General features: G+C 48.5%; 1 protein-coding gene across 3 annotated transcripts in view; it reads left to right on the forward strand.

Moving 5' to 3' along the window:
• Nucleotides 1-396: 396 nt before the first annotated feature.
• Nucleotides 397-15885, forward strand: part of PCGF6 (polycomb group ring finger 6) — a 47611-nt gene continuing 32122 nt past the window's right edge. The window contains exons 1-6 of one of the 3 annotated variants that reach the window (XM_043552206.1): nucleotides 397-850; nucleotides 6418-6517; nucleotides 7942-8038; nucleotides 8795-8850; nucleotides 13247-13306; nucleotides 15011-15119. In XM_043552206.1, coding sequence (XP_043408141.1) covers nucleotides 572-850; nucleotides 6418-6517; nucleotides 7942-8038; nucleotides 8795-8850; nucleotides 13247-13306; nucleotides 15011-15119 — 701 coding nt within the window. In that variant the 5' untranslated portion in view covers nucleotides 397-571. The remainder of the gene's footprint in view (nucleotides 851-6417; nucleotides 6518-7941; nucleotides 8039-8794; nucleotides 8851-13246; nucleotides 13307-15010; nucleotides 15120-15885) is intronic. The other 2 variants (XR_006292498.1, XM_043552205.1) reach the window with 2 other exon arrangements.

Genomic DNA, 15885 nt, shown 5'->3' on the forward strand with positions numbered 1-15885 from the left:
CCTCTGCTGGTGCTGCCCTTGGCTTTTAGACTACCATCCCAAAGCTCTCCCTTTGAGTATCTCTCCCAGACCTGACGAGCTCTGTGTATACTAGAAATCTTGTCTCTTTCACTAACAGCATTGGTCCAATAGAAGATATTACATCCCCAACCTTGTCTCTATTAATTTTAAGGGCAGTTAGTAAAATCCTCTCTGGAATGCAGGATTTTGTGACCCATGTGTTGCCAGGGGATATTTAATGCCCTTTAATGCCCACTTCGTAGCTTGACATTTAATTCTTGGCTAGGGAAAGGTGGGTGTGCAGAAAGAGCACAGCAATTTTAAAAACTACATTTCCCAGCATCCCTTGAGCGTCCATGGCGCATGTGCACAGTCGCAAGCTCATCGAGGCGAAGTACACTACGATTCCCGGCGTGCTGCTCCACCTTGTTAGCACGCATGCGCACTGCCTCACGCGCCGTCCCGGCGGAACGGCGAGCGCAGAAGAGGGGTTGACAACTACATTTCCCGTCGTCCCTTCTGGCGCCGGGCTGCCGATCCTGCTGTAGTGCCCCCCCCGCCCCCCGCAGCCATGGACATGGAGGTGGATGTCGGCTCGGTGATATCGGGCCTGTCCGGCGGGGATGGGGCGGGCCTAGGGCCGGGCGAGGAGGAGCTGGAGGTCGGGGGCGCCCCTGGCTGCTCTGGGGCCGGCTCCCTCCAGTTCGACTTCGAGAGGAGCCGCTCTGAATCCAGCGGGGAGGAAGAGGAGGAGGAGCTGGAGGAAGAGGAGCTGGAGGGGGGCCCCGGGGCCGGCTTCGGGGCCTGCCGAGAGGAGGAGGGGGAGCTGGACTCGGACGATGAGCGTGAGGTAATGGGGGGGCCACCAAACACCAAGGCCTGGGCTGGGCAGAGCGGGCGGGGAGGGTGGTCCAATCGCGCCTCGAGACAAGGCCCATGTGACCACCAACCTCTCCCAATAGAGACGGCAGCTCCCAGCATGCACCGCTGTGCCTGGAGAGCGATGCCCCTGCTACATGAGGGGATATTCCCAGCATGCACGGCTCTGCCTGGAGAGCGATGCCCCCGCTACATGAGGGGATAGTCCCAGCATGCACCGCTCTGCCTGGAGAGCAGGGCCCCCGTTTCATGAGGGGATACTCCCGGCATGCACCGCTCTGCCTGGAGAGCGATGCCTCCGCTTCATGAGGGGATACTCCCAGCATCCACCGCTCTGCCTGGAGAGCGATGCCCCCGCTACATGAGGGGATATTCCCAGCATGCACCGCTCTGCCTGGAGAGCGATGCCCCCGCTTCATGAGGGGATAGTCCCAGCATGCACCGCTCTGCCTGGAGAGCGATGCCTCCGCTTCATGAGGGGATACTCCCAGCATGCACCGCTCTGCCTGGAGAGCGATGCCCCCGCTACATGAGGGGATATTCCCAGCATGCACCGCTCTGCCTGGAGAGCGATGCCCCCGCTTCATGAGGGGATAGTCCCAGCATGCACCGCTCTGCCTGGAGAGCGATGCCCCCGCTTCATGAGGGGATAGTCCCAGCATGCACCGCTCTGCCTGGAGAGCGATGCCCCCGCTACATGAGGGGATATTCCCAGCATGCACCGCTCTGCCTGGAGAGCGATGCCCCCGCTTCATGAGGGGATACTCCCGGCATGCACCGCTCTGCCTGGAGAGCGATGCCCCCGCTTCATGAGGGGATACTCCCAGCATGCACCACTGCCTGGAGAGCGATGCCCCTGCTTCATGAGGGGATAGTCCCAGCGTGCGCCGCTCTGCCTGGAGAGCAATGCCCCCGCTTCATGAGGGGATACTCCCAGCATGCACCGCTCTGCCTGGAGAGCGATGCCCCCTCTTCATGAGGGGATATTCCCAGCATGCACCGCTCTGCCTGGAGAGCAATGCCCCCGCTTCATGAGGGGATAGTCCCAGCATGCACCGCTCTGCCTGGAGAGCGATGCCCCCGCTTCATGAGGGGATACTCCCGGCATGCACCGCTCTGCCTGGAGAGCGATGCCCCCGCTACATGAGGGGATATTCCCAGCATGCACCGCTCTGCCTGGAGAGCGATGCCCCCGCTTCATGAGGGGATACTCCCGGCATGCACCGCTCTGCCTGGAGAGCGATGCCCCCGCTTCATGAGGGGATACTCCCAGCATGCACCACTGCCTGGAGAGCGATGCCCCTGCTTCATGAGGGGATAGTCCCAGCGTGCGCCGCTCTGCCTGGAGAGCAATGCCCCCGCTTCATGAGGGGATACTCCCAGCATGCACCGCTCTGCCTGGAGAGCGATGCCCCCTCTTCATGAGGGGATAGTCCCAGCGTGCGCCGCTCTGCCTGGAGAGCAATGCCCCCGCTTCATGAGGGGATACTCCCAGCATGCACCGCTTTGCCTGGAGAGCGATGCCCCCGCTTCATGAGGGGATATTCCCAGCATGCACCGCTCTGCCTGGAGAGCGATGCCCCCGCTTCATGGGGGGATATTCCCAGCATGCACCGCTCTGTCTGGAGAGCAGGGCCCCCACTTCATGAGGGGATACTCCCGGCATGCACGGCTCTGCCTGGAGAGCGATGCCCCCGCTTCATGAGGGGATATTCCCAGCATGCACCGTGCTGCCTGGAGAACGATGCCCCCACTTCATGAGGGGATACTCCCAGCATGCATCCCTCTGACTGGAGAGCAGGGCCTCCGCTTCATGAGGGGATACTCCCAGCATGCACCGCTCTGCCTGGAGAGCAGGGCCCCTGCTTCATGGGGGGATAGTCCTGGCATGCACCACTCTGCCTGCAGAGCGATGCCCCTGCTTCATGAGGGGATACTCCCAGCATGCATTGCTCTGCGTGGAGAGCAGGCGAGGTGCCCCCTACTTTAGGAGGAGATAGTTCCCAGCATGCATTGCTGTGCCTGGAGCACAGAGGAGGTGCTCCCCACTTTATGAGGCAGTAGCACCCAACATGCACCTATCTGCCTTAAACCCCAGGAGAGGTGCACACAGTATCAACTAAGAGCAGCTCATGGCAGGCTCTGCTCCAGCTCAAGCCAAGCAAGGGGTGGTCTGGCTCACAAGAGGAAGGGGACAACATCATTCTCTAATTGCCCGGTTCTGTTCATTTCCTCTGAAGCATCTATTGGAAAACAGTATACTGGGCTAAATGGACCATTGGGCTGACCAAGTATGGCTGTTCTTATGGCCTGAATCTCAGAAATGCCAGCTGTCCAGCTTGAGCCAGGCGGCAGAGGCAGCCCGGCTCTTGATAGGCCCTACTCTTCAGCTTGAGCCAGGCAGGAGGTACAGCCTATGTACTCCTGGGGGAATTCTGCGCCACTGCCCATGCACAGAATTTATGTTCCCCGCAGATTTATTTGCTTCCCCGCAGAAAAATGACTTTCTGATGAGGAAGCGAAGGGAAGCCACAAGAGCAGTAATGCAACCCTCCCCAGCAGTATATTTTGGGTGCCCAGGGCAGCCGGAAGAGAGGCAAATCACTGTGGGGCAGGAGGCAGAACTGAGGAAGACCTGGATGGTGGCTCTTGCCCTGTGCCAGGCTCAGCTGCTAGTCCAGGCTGGGCTTGGGAGGACTGGACCCTCTCTTCCTTTGCACAGCATCCAGGGCTGTTTCAAACCACCCCCATATTTCTCCCCCAGCTGTAGGAAACTCTGCAAACTCTTCCCCCTTTCCCCCCGCTTCTTGCACCCATCGCTCCTCAGCTGTAGGGGGAAGGATCCCTGTACAGGGAGCTGCTCCCCTATCCGCCCAACCCCTGTGCATCCAGACCCCCTCATACCCAGACCTTCCTGCCGAGCCTCACCCCCTACACTCAGAACCCCCCGGATGAGCCCCACTCCCCCTGGACCACCCTGACAAGCCACCCGCATCCAGATCCCCATCCCCACCAAGCCACAGCCAGTTGCACCTGGATCCCCACCCCACTGAGTCCCACTCCCCTGCATCTGGACGCCCCCCACACCCAGACCCCCCTGCCGAGCTCTATTCTCCCCATTTCCCTCCTGCTGAGCCCCAACCACCTTCACCCGGAGCCCCCTGCAGAATCCCATTACCATTGCACCCAGAACCCTCCAACAAGCCCCTGTGCATCCAGATCCCCTCCACACCTGGATTGCCCACTGAGCCACCTGCACCTGGATTGCCCCACACAGAACCCTCTCAACCCATACCTGGATCCCCGCAAATTAAACCAAACCACACTTGGATCCTGCCTTGCTGAGCCTATCTGGTGCACCTGGCATGGAGCGGCAGGGCTCTGGGGTGTTTCTGGGGCAGGCCCCGTCCTTGCTCTGTGTCAGGGTTGGGTGCAGCCTCACCGCTGAATCTGTGTCTGGGGGAAGTGGGAGAAGAGCTGCACAGTGATCTCCCACCTCTGTGCAGCTAGTGTCCTGTGCTCCTCAATGCCATGCTGGAGCCTCCCCATTTATTTGACAAATACAATTTGCAGAATTTTGCAGAATTCTAAAATATTGTGTGGAGAATTTTAATTTTTTTGGCGTGGAATTTTTAATTTTTGGCACAGAATGCCCGCAGGAGTAAGCCTATGTTGACAACAGTTCCCAACATGTAATATTTTATCTCCATCAAAGCCCTCTTACAGAGAGACTGCCTAGGTGAGACAAGAGCTCTCATTGTGCAGCATGGCCTGGCTGTTTGGATCAAGATAGAACCTAGCATGCTTAAAGTGAGGGGGAACAGGTGGATGTCAGGAAGTTGGGAAGGGGTGAGGTTGCAACAGTTAAGCTGGGATACAATGCCCTGGATGAGAGATTTAGTAATGTATACAGAGAGAATAAGCAGAGGTGAGCTTTTGTTATAGCCGTGATGTGTGTGGTTAGAGAGAAGGCAGTTCTGGATAATACCCAAGTTTTGAGTGACCAGGAGGATGATGGTATTGTCAGCCATGACAAAAGAGGACAGAGCTGGCATGGGAATCAATGACCATGTAAGTCTCTGGTCTGTGTTATATGGGAAGTCAGACTAGATGATCACATTGGTCCCTTCTGGCTTTGGAATCGATGAGAGTGGAGAATTAATGCTGTTTGACAAGGAAGATGGCAGAAGCAAAGAAGGGTAGGATGATGTTGTAGTGAAGGAAGTCTGAGTGGTCATGAGACTTTCTTCAGAGACTTTCGGAGCATGGGAATAAAACCAGAGAAAGCAGATATTAGGGGTATCCAAAGGTTGGTGAGATGGAATGAATCAGGATGGTGGAGAGTACAGAAGGAATGGAGACAATGAACATCTTCATGAAAGGTTTCAGAGTAGCAGCCGTGTTAGTCTGTATCCGCAAAAAGAACAGGAGTACTTGTGGCACCTTAGAGACTAACAAATTTATTTGAGCATAAGCTTTCGTGAGCTATAGCTCACTTCATCAGATGCATGCAGAGGAAAATACAGTAGGGAGATTTTATATACACAGAGAACATGAAACAATGGGTGTTACCATACACACTGTAACAAGAGGGATCAGGTAAGGTGAGCTATTACCAGCAGGAGAGCGGGGGACGGGCAGGGAAACCTTTTGTAGTGATAATCAAGATGGGCCATTTCCAGCATTTCATTTCATTTCCATGAAAGAGAGGGAAGAAAGGGCAGGAAGTGGGTATAAGGTTGAAAGTGTTTGAAAAGTTGTGGATGATGGTGGGTCAGAGGTCCCAGAACGACTAGGTGCGGGCAAGGGGGCAGGTGAATGATGATGCAGGAGACGGACTAGATTGGAGGAGTTCGTTTATTTAAACATTACACCTTAAATTGTGAAGTACACTCTTGAAAAGTCTGCATTTCAGGATGGACACCCTTCCAGACCTGTGAAGGAAAGGCATTCTGGCCCAGAGTAACAGATTTCTGTCAGAAAAGAGCTGGTGGATTTGTTCCTCCCTTATAACTCTCTACCTCTCTGGCAAATGTACTTTTTTTATCAAAATCCAGTGCGGTATAATTGCAGTCCCTGCCTTAATATGTACTTATGTGAACCTAGATACATGTTGAAACAAAAGGCCAGCACTTTCTCAGATTCAGAACTGAGGGCCCATTACACAGTCTATTGCACGCTCCTCAGATAAAGATTTTAGCTTGCTACCACCCTGCACTTCATTAATACCGGTAAAGTGCCATGTTCTCTGAGTTGTCCAGTCCAAAGGAGCTGTTTATAATTTGCATTTTAGAAGTGCTTCATGAAATACTTTGAATTGCTGTGTTTGCAGAAAGGTCAATTCAGAAAAATAGATGGGAACCTTTAGGAGCTGCATTTGAAGTCGTATTGCTGCTCAGGGCCATGCAGTGTCGATCCAGGTGCTGCATATTGACACACATCTTTCCATTCTTAATGTGGCTTGAGGTTGTGAGAAGCTGGAGTGAGAAATCTGTTGCTTTAACCTGTATTCTCAAACAATTTCAATTGTATTCATAGCGCACGATAAACTTGTCTGAGTTGACGCCTTACATCTTGTGTTCCATCTGCAAAGGTTATTTTATAGACGCCACGACCATTACAGAGTGTCTTCATACATGTAAGTATCCGTGTTAGCCTTTTTAAGAATTTAGTTTCAAATTTAGAGAGAGATCAACTACCAAAACACGATGAGTGAGATTTTTCATGTCCTCACGCTGGGAATTGCCTATCTAAAATGGCGGTATTTGCTGTTTATTCCTTACCTTACGTGGCTGAGGGCTCTTGAGTATTTCTGGGAGATCAACGGAAAGTTTTTGTCTGTAGCAGGCTCAGAAATGCCTGTTCAAGATTCCTGTATTTTCTGTCAGGATGAGCCAAAAGCTGTGGTTTATTTAAATAGGTCTGGTAGCGTGGCTGAGGATCGCCCTTTATAATGTTCCAGACAGCCTTTCCTCAACCAAACATGCTACTAGAGAGATTCAACTTGTCTCACTGGGGAACAGAGACATCCTTCCCTCAGCCAACTTCTGTTGCTGACAGAGGTCCATAAAAGCAGAGAAATCAATTTGTAATATAATAGGCCAAAACTGTTAGTAATTCACCACTAACTTGTAGCAGCCAGTGAGGTTGTTTGCTGTTTTGAAATACAAGGGAAAGCTGTACAATGCCTTGAAAAGAAGAATGGGTTAGGGCAGTGTCTCCTCTAATTTTTCCCATGCATGTGTGGAATGAATTTTATTATGTGCACCAGTATGGAGGTAATGTGTGACACATCACCTCCATACTGGTGCACGTAACAAAATTCATGTGGTGGGGGTGGGGCCGAGGGGTTTGGAGTGTGGGAGGGGGGCTCAGGGCTGGGGCAGAGTGTTGGGGTGCAGGGGGGGAGGGGGCGAGGTCTCCAGCTAGGTTTGCAGGCTCTGGGGTGAGGGGTGCAAGCTGCCCAGAGGCTACAGCATGGAGAGAGGACTCCTACCAGCTCTCTCTCCCCACAGCAGCACCTGGGTTTGGGGGCGGGGAAGAGGCACCTTTCCCCCAGCCACGGCAGGTCTGTGCCGGGGCTAGGTTGGGACCGGGGAGGAGCGCCTCTCCGCCGGCTGTAGCAAGTCTGGGGCAGGTACATGTTGGGGCCGGGGGAGGGGTGCCTCTCCCCCAGCCACGGCAGGTCCGTGCTGGGAGACAGGCGCCTCTCCCAGCTGCGACAGGTCCGTGCTGGGGGACAGGCCCCTCTCCCTGCCGCAGCTCTGAGCCCCTGCGTGGAGCTTAATAGGCAGCTGTGCGGCCATGCAGCTTAGAAGGAATTTAGGGTTAGGGTTAAAAATTCACACTAAACTGATGCTGAGTTTAAATTCACTCTAATGTTAATGTTGCCAACATGTGAAATGTTTACATAAATTAATTAAGTCAATTTAATTTTTTGCTTAATTTATTTTCATATACTTGCTCTTGTCTGAGCACTGTCTCAAGCTAATTACTTCCTGTATTATCTTCAGTAAACATTTGCTACAATATAATGGGCTTTTCAATTTTTTTTCTGTACAGTCTGTAAAAGCTGCATAGTAAGACATTTTTACTACAGTAACAGATGCCCAAAATGCAACATTGTTGTACATCAGACACAACCTCTTTATAATATCAGGTAATAAGAGTATCTCAATTATTGATGTTATTTTAGTTTATTATTTTAATGTTAAAGAAACACAGGTTTAAAACATTTATATTTACCTGTAATATTTAGATTTTTGTGTGTGTTTAGAGCAGGGGTCTCAAACACGCGGCCCACGAGGTTATTTTCTGCAGCCCACCAGCTCCACGGGGCTCCCCCCCCCCCCAGCATTTACCTAGAGCAGCTCCAGCCTGGCGCGCACCAGGGACAGAGGAGGCTCCCTCCCTGCCTGCTCTGCCCTGCCCCTGCGCCGCACCAGGAAGCGGCCGGGACCTGGGGGAGTGGGGGCACAGGGGTCTGTGTGTTGCCTTGGCCGCTCCTCCAGGTACCTCTCCCGAAGCTCCTATTGGCCGGGGTTCCCAGCTTAATCTTCCATTTGGTTTTGTATAACTTTAAGAAAACCTATATTGCGAGCCTAAGGTACTTGACAATAGCTTTGAATATATACTGCAGATTTCTTCTTCCTTCTCTGAAGATGCATTTTCAGCTCAAGTGGTTTATTTTCCTGAGGTGCTATAGCCAGGAGCTGAACACAGACAGGAAGAGTTCGGTGCTTTGTCATTTTCTTGTTGGTGTGTACTGTGTTCAGCAGTATATTTAGCTCCTCTACAAAAATGTTATGATTAATCTAAGTGTTTTTATATTACACCCAAAAGATGTCCATGTTATTGTGCGAATGTGTCCTGCCTAACTAAGGATCATTCCCCTTCTTTTTTTTCTTCTTGTTAGGTTGGATCGTCAGTTACAAGACATAGTGTATAAATTAGTTGTCAATCTGGAGGACAGTAAGTCTATTTTCACTCCATTACCATCCTGGTGTCATAATAAATAGGAAGGACTTGAACTGACAAGCTGGTAGCCACTTTAATTCAGGTTTCAGAGTAGCAGCCGTGTTAGTTTGTATTAGCAAAAAGAAAAGGAGTACTTGTGGCACCTTAGAGACTAACAAATTTATTTGAGCATAAGCTTTCGTGAGCTACAACTCACTTCATCGTATTTCTGCATTGCAGCTCCTTAAAATGGTCAAACTTAAATGTTTTTCTTAAAAACTAGTTTTGCATTGTCCATAAATCCTACTAGCCACACAGATTGGTGTTTGTCAGGCTGCTAAGACGCTATTACACACAGTCCATGAACACAATGAAACTTCTGTCCTCTGACATGATGTGGGTCACCCACTGTAGTCACTATGGTGGTATCAATAATGACTAGGAGGGTGGTGAAGCACTGGAATGGGTTACCTAGGGAGATGGCGGAATCTCCATCTTTAGAGTTTTTTAAGGCCCGGCTTGACAAAGCCCTAGCTGGGATGATTTAGTTGGTGTTGGTCCTGCTTTGAGCAGGGGGTTGGACTAGATGACCTCCTGAGGTCTCTTCCAACCCTGATATCTATGATTCTATGACTCCATAGTTAAGCTTGTATTGAGATTTGTAAAATCTGTGTGTACCAGTTTTAAGTAATTGCATTTAATTTCCAGGCCTTCCACACAAAACTTTGCACACTAACTCTCCAGGGGACAATTGAATGTTCCATAATATCTTTTTCCTCACAGGTTTATTAACATTGGCAGAGGACAAATTTTAAAATGCCCCCTCTTTGAAATTTGGACTGCACCGTAACTGGTGTGTGGATTTTGTGTTTGTTTTTGTTTTGCTCCCTATATCTAAAGAACCACAGTTGCCACAAACTCCAGACATCATGCACACACCTGCATATTTTTAAATATAACAAACTAATTCCCCTAATTCATCATAATCTCATTTAGTTCCACCTTGAGTAGCTCCTGAAACAGCCTGGTTCTGTAAGTTACTTCAATTTTCTAATGCTGTGAAGCCTCCTTTCCTGACTTACCAGATCTGCTCCATGCCCCCTCCCCACTATCCTTGATCCTATAGAGCCAGGGAGCATGGGGAATGAGCTGGGGTGTGAGTAAGGAGAGTGGCTGAGGTTCCTGAGTGCACAAAGCATCATTGAAGTGGGAAGTACTTCAGGTGCTGTTTAGTCATATAGAAACAGGTGTCATGATTTTGGAGTAGCTGTACCACTGACCTCCTGTGTGGTATACTCTTTAAGTTTCAGGGCTCTAGCTGTCACCTCTCTCTGGTTAGGGACTAACATCCTTCTCACCAGGCACTTAGGCTGGCAACCCACATTGCACTTCATTGTGTTTATCCCAGCAGGTCTGACTAGGAGTCCAGACCCTGGTCTTTGCCTTCTCTCCAAGGTCAAGGACCAGTGTGTACTCGAGTTACCAGTAGCCAAACAGCTCTCTTAAAACAGAATGTATTTATTTATGGACAAAAGCATACTGAGAAAACATACGATAAGGTCTAAACACATACTAAATGTACCAGAAGTTGCTACTCTCCCCCCTGTGGGAGTCTGGTAGGTCAGAGTTCCAACCCTTTAACAGGATTGGGTCCCTCTTTGGACAAAAGGTCATGTTAATTTGTTGAATCAAAAGAAAGGCCCCTCAGTCAGTTCAAGCTGCCCTTTCTCTGCATCCCTTGAAGGTGGTCTGAACCAGTATATCTAACACATGCACTCTGGCGTGGTATTTCTCTGGGGCTCTTTACTGTCCCAAAGATGGCAGTCATCACCCCCTGCTGTTCTTAGTTTCTGGACGAGTTGCAGTAACTTTCTCCATGGAGTAGAATACAGTCCCTAGCCCACAATGTTATGCAGAACCTTCATAATGTTGTTACAGTACTCTCCAAAGATACTACATGTGGTTGCAATATCTGTCACACTGGGGGATTATCTACTCTACAAAATTAAATCAACTGGAGTTAAGTCGATGTACAGCCACCACAGTAATTAAAGCGGTGGTTCATGTCCACACTTCCGCCTTCTGTCAGCAGTGCATGTCCAGCAACTGAAGTGGGGCTTTGTGGAATACTGACAGCTGGAGCCTCGCAGCCCTGGGGCTGACAGCTTCAGCTATAAGCACGGGGATCACAGCTGGTCTCCCCAGCTGCTAGGCAGGTGCCAGGCTCACAGCTGGGCCCCCCTCCGCCCAACAGCTGAGCTTCCGGGTGCCAGATTCACAGCTCTGAGTCTGCCTCCCACCCCCTTGCTGACAGCCCCAGCTGTGAGCCTGCAGTGGGCTCAACTTCACAGCAGGGAGCCTACCAGGAGTGAAATTGACATTCTTGTCAGTTTCACAGCTGCTATTATTTCACATTTTGGCTCCAATTGTCAGCCCACAGGGAGCTCAGAGCTGGAGCTCCCTGCCCCTACCCTGGGGCTGTCAGCTGGAGCCCCCAAGGCTGACAGCTGGAGCCAGAGAGGAAATGTGAAATAATAGCAGCTGTGAAACTGACAAGAATGTCAATTTCACTCCTGGTAGGCTTCCTACAGTGAAATTGCACCCCCTGCAGCTCACAGCGGGAGCTGTCAGTCCTGTTGCGGGAGGGGAAGAGCGTCGGGTGTGAGCCCTGCTGCCAGGGCTGACAGCTGGGAGCCCTGCTGCTACCTCCTGGTGAGGGATATGGGACGGGGGGAGAGCGCTTGAGCTTGAGTGGCAGTCCCCACCACCAAATCCCTCACCAGGAAGTGGCAGCAAGGCTCTGGGCTGTCAGTGCCGTTATGGGAAAGGCTCACAGCTGTGAGCCTGTTCCCTGGGCTTTCAGCACTGGGTGGGGCAGGCAAGGCTCCAGCTGTCTGCCCCCTTGGGGCTGACAGCCAGCAGCTAATGTAAATAATGCAGTGTCTACACAGACACTGCACTGCCCTAACTACATCGACATAAGCTCTATGCCTCTTGTGAAGGTGGAGTTATTATGTCAGTGTAGCGGACCACTTAAACAGCATTGTAGTGTAGACACTGACATAATTAGGTCAATGTAAGCTGCCTTATGTCAACCTAACTCTGTAGTGTAGACCAACCTTAACCCCCTTCTCACCTCATACCACCTGCCCAGCTTTGTTTTCCCCCATTCAACTGAATGCTGTTGTGAGGAATTGGATGTGTGTATTTTGGTTGGTTATAGCTGAAGAGTCTGTGAGTGTATTTGGTTGTTACGATGTTTGGGGGTGGTAAGGAATGTGTGGATATGAATGGCGGATTAGTTGGTGATTTATAGAGTCCTGCGTGGATATCAATATATATCCGCAGATTTAAATCAGTATCTGCGGAGCTGCAGGGCTCTACCGGGAATCACAGCAGCGAAAGGAGCAACACGTGGGGCTACCGCTCCCAGCAGCCATCGCTCGCGCGGGCAGCTCGTCCAGCATGGTTGTACTGCTCGCAGTCCAGCTCTGCCCCTGCCCTGGACAGGAGATGCAGACCACTGCATGGAAGGGACTCTTCTCTCGGAGCATGCGAGCTGCTTGAAAACATAAGCGCAACCAGGGGCAACTGTTGGCGAGCTTGATGTCTGTCCCAGTGGGCAGGGCTGGGGGCATGGCTGCGAGTGGTACAGCCACGCCGGAGGAGCTGTTGGCGCAGGGTGCTGGCTCCTGGGAGCAGCGGCCTGTCATGCTGCTCATTTTGCCACTGCGGTTCCCGGTACAGCCCTGCAGTTCCACGGATATAAATTTGTATCCGCGCAGGGCTCTCGTGATTTATTGGCTGTTCAGTGAATGCCTTGATAAGGAATTCAGTTGAACAATCTTAGCTAAACGCCAAGAAAGGTGATGATGTGGTGATAATATAATAATTTTCAAGCATTGTCTGATTAAATGCATATGACCATTTGCCATCTGGGTTATCTCCCTGGAATGCTTTGAACGCTAGTATGCATCATGGATGATCATCTACATCAGCTTGAAGCACCATTAAAACATGAGCTCTTTTTGTATATCTACAATAATAAAAGTCCACAAACTTTTCAAAGCTGTTGGAGCAAAGTAACTGTTTCTCAGGTATGATTAAGCTAAGGAATAGTATACAGCATTTGGTACAAAAACAATATATTCTGTTGCAATTTTCCAAGTCCTGGTTATATTCGTTAATAGACTTACAGTACTAAATTATTGCACATAATCTAATATAATTTGTCTCTAATATGAAACACTAAGGGGGCTGCTGTCTCACAGATGCCTGGGAAGCCCCTATTAATGCTAATTGGAATTGTTCCAGTAAATTCCTTAAGCAGCTCTTGGAAACTAGACAGCCAGGTATTGTATTTGCCATAGGTAACAAAGCCCAGTTTACAATGTATTTTGTATTTTTTCAGGAGAGAAAAAGCAGATGCATGATTTCTATAAAGAAAGAGGTCTAGAAGTACCCAAACCTGGTGAGTTTATTATTACTTTACTTTGGGGGAATAAGTACAGTATTACAAAAAGATAAAATTTTAAATATTTCGTAATAGTAGTCTTTCTTTTTGAAATAGTGGTTCACTGTTGGAAGAAATGCCACAATGATCTGAACTCTGTTTCAAGTTATTGAGGTTTATTTTGAATTGTTTTGGTTTTGTGCATGCATGTAAAAGATATGTCATGACCTTTTAGGTATTTAATAAAAACTAGGGATGGTCTTACAGTGTGAAAATGCAACAATAAATTCCAGTACTACACAGTTCAGAAATGCACAGTATTTTATCTGTGACATACTAATTGCTACTCACTTGAATAATCTTCAGTCATTTATCAGTCAAGTCCTTTTAGCTTTCTCTGCTTGTTTCTCTGTACATAAAATGAAGATTATAGTGCTTCTCTACCTTTCTAGGGTATTATGAAGCTCAATGAACTTATCAGAGACCCATCTAATGAAAAGAAAGGGTAAAAGTGCAAAGTATCTTTTCTGATACTTTATTGATCTTGCGAAGATTTTAAAACAGATGTATAGAACACCTAGATGATCATGATATGGTAGGATCTATCCAATACAGCTTCTTCAAAAGAAAATTGTCCCTCACTAATGTATTGGAATTCTTTGACTATTTCAATAAAATAGTATGTGTAAGAACTGGTAGGCATAATTTATTTGGATTTGCAAAAGGCCTTTGACAAAGTGTCCCTCACGAGGGAAAGAAAGAAAGAAAATAATTAGTCATGATATGAGACACAAAGTGCTGTTCTCTCTCAGACACTGGTTAAGAGAAAGAAAGCATGGGAGAAATAAATAGTCGATTTTCATAATGGCAATATGAATAACAAGGATATCCAAGAGTTGTTATAGTAAATACTAAAGAGCTTTGAAAGAGAGAGAAATCCTCTGTTCTGAGGCATAAGCCAACCTCCAGCTACCAGGGTTTAGGAGGAAACTTTTTTGTGGGCATGATATTCTATAATTGCCCACTACAAGGTTTCTTCCTTTAAGTAACTGGTTCTGGCCATTGTTGGAGATAGGATATTGGACAAGACAGATCATTGGTCTGATCCACTAAGGTAATTCCCATGAGAATAAACATAACTGAAAACATCTGAACAAACAGACATTATCTTCTGTGCTTCAGGATTTCCCAGTCAATGCCACCTCTGTGTGTTTTCCAGGTTTTATACTCTTTGAGGTAGGGGCTGTCTTCATTTGTTGTGTGCTGTGCAGCAACAAGCACATTGTTGGCACTCAACAAATAATCTAAATTGTTGCTGGATTTCAGCCTGTCCCATTGCACAGTGCATATTTTATCTAGAACCAGGAAAGATGTATGTGTGGTGTGCATTTTTGTCTCATTAAGTGTAATTAAGGTAAGAAATAACTTAAATGATAAGATAATTAAATTATTATATAAGATATTTAAAGATACCGTTAGAAGTTGAAAGATACTTGTGTAAATGACTTTCATGGCCCATTGTGACATAAACCACTGTTCAGAAAGACGGTATGCTGTATGGTAGGAAAATACCATTATTGGCACTCAGACTAAACATGTATTTGAATTAATGAAAGTCATAGCTGAGCTGTGTGGTTATTTATGCCGCATTGTTTGGCTTGTATATCACATACAGTGAACTTCAACAGCTGATACATTTTTTCATCACTTTGATTTCTTTAGCTGTCCCACAGCCAGTCCCTGTGAGTAGAGGAAGACCTCGGAAAGTCTTGGGGTCAGTGTTTCGAATCCCACCAGAACTTGACGTCTCACTGCTTTTGGAGTTCATTGGGTGAGTCAAACAAAGACCTGCAGCAGGTGTAAAACTGTAAGAAAGTGTGTGTGAAATGTGAGCACCACACTTAGATTTTGGAATAACTGTAATGGGAGGGTTTTTTTAAAAGTATCTGTCTGGTGGTGACGGGGTCCTTGGGGTGCAACCTGGACTGTGGGACTGCTGAACCCTCCGTTCCACCAGCCTGGGTTCTTCTTGCACTTTGATGCAGATGTCAAGCTACAAACCTCTGATAGGCACTACACTTACACAGCCATACACATGCAGGGACACAGCCAACTGTGTTACATGAATGATCTCCCAGCCACTCATGAACTATCAGTATAGAGGCTCCAGCTGGTTCTCCCCAGCCTTGTACATCTGAACTCATAGAATCATAGACTGTATCGTCTTACACGGGTCTGAAGCCTGACCAGTGTAAGTTCATTACTTAGTTCTTCACTTCTTCGTAGGACAGTGGATATGCACCAGCCTTTGTTACCTAAGCTGAGATTTCCCAAGCACTTTAGACAAACTCACTGGTAAGGCTAAAACATAAAAATAAGTTTATTAACTACAGAAAAATGGGTTTTAAGTGATTATACATGGTAGGCAGAAAGGTCAGAGATAGTTACCGTAAGAAAATTAAAAGTAAACACGCATTCTAAATCCTAAACTTTTAGTCTAAGCAAGAGTTGAATCGAACAGCTTTTCTCACCCTGACAGATGTTACAATCAGGTTACAGTTCCTCAGTGTACAGACTGGGCACTCTTCCAGCCTGGG

This window comes from Chelonia mydas, chromosome 7 (assembly GCF_015237465.2).
Source record: "Chelonia mydas isolate rCheMyd1 chromosome 7, rCheMyd1.pri.v2, whole genome shotgun sequence".
Lineage (NCBI taxonomy): Eukaryota > Metazoa > Chordata > Testudines > Cheloniidae > Chelonia > Chelonia mydas.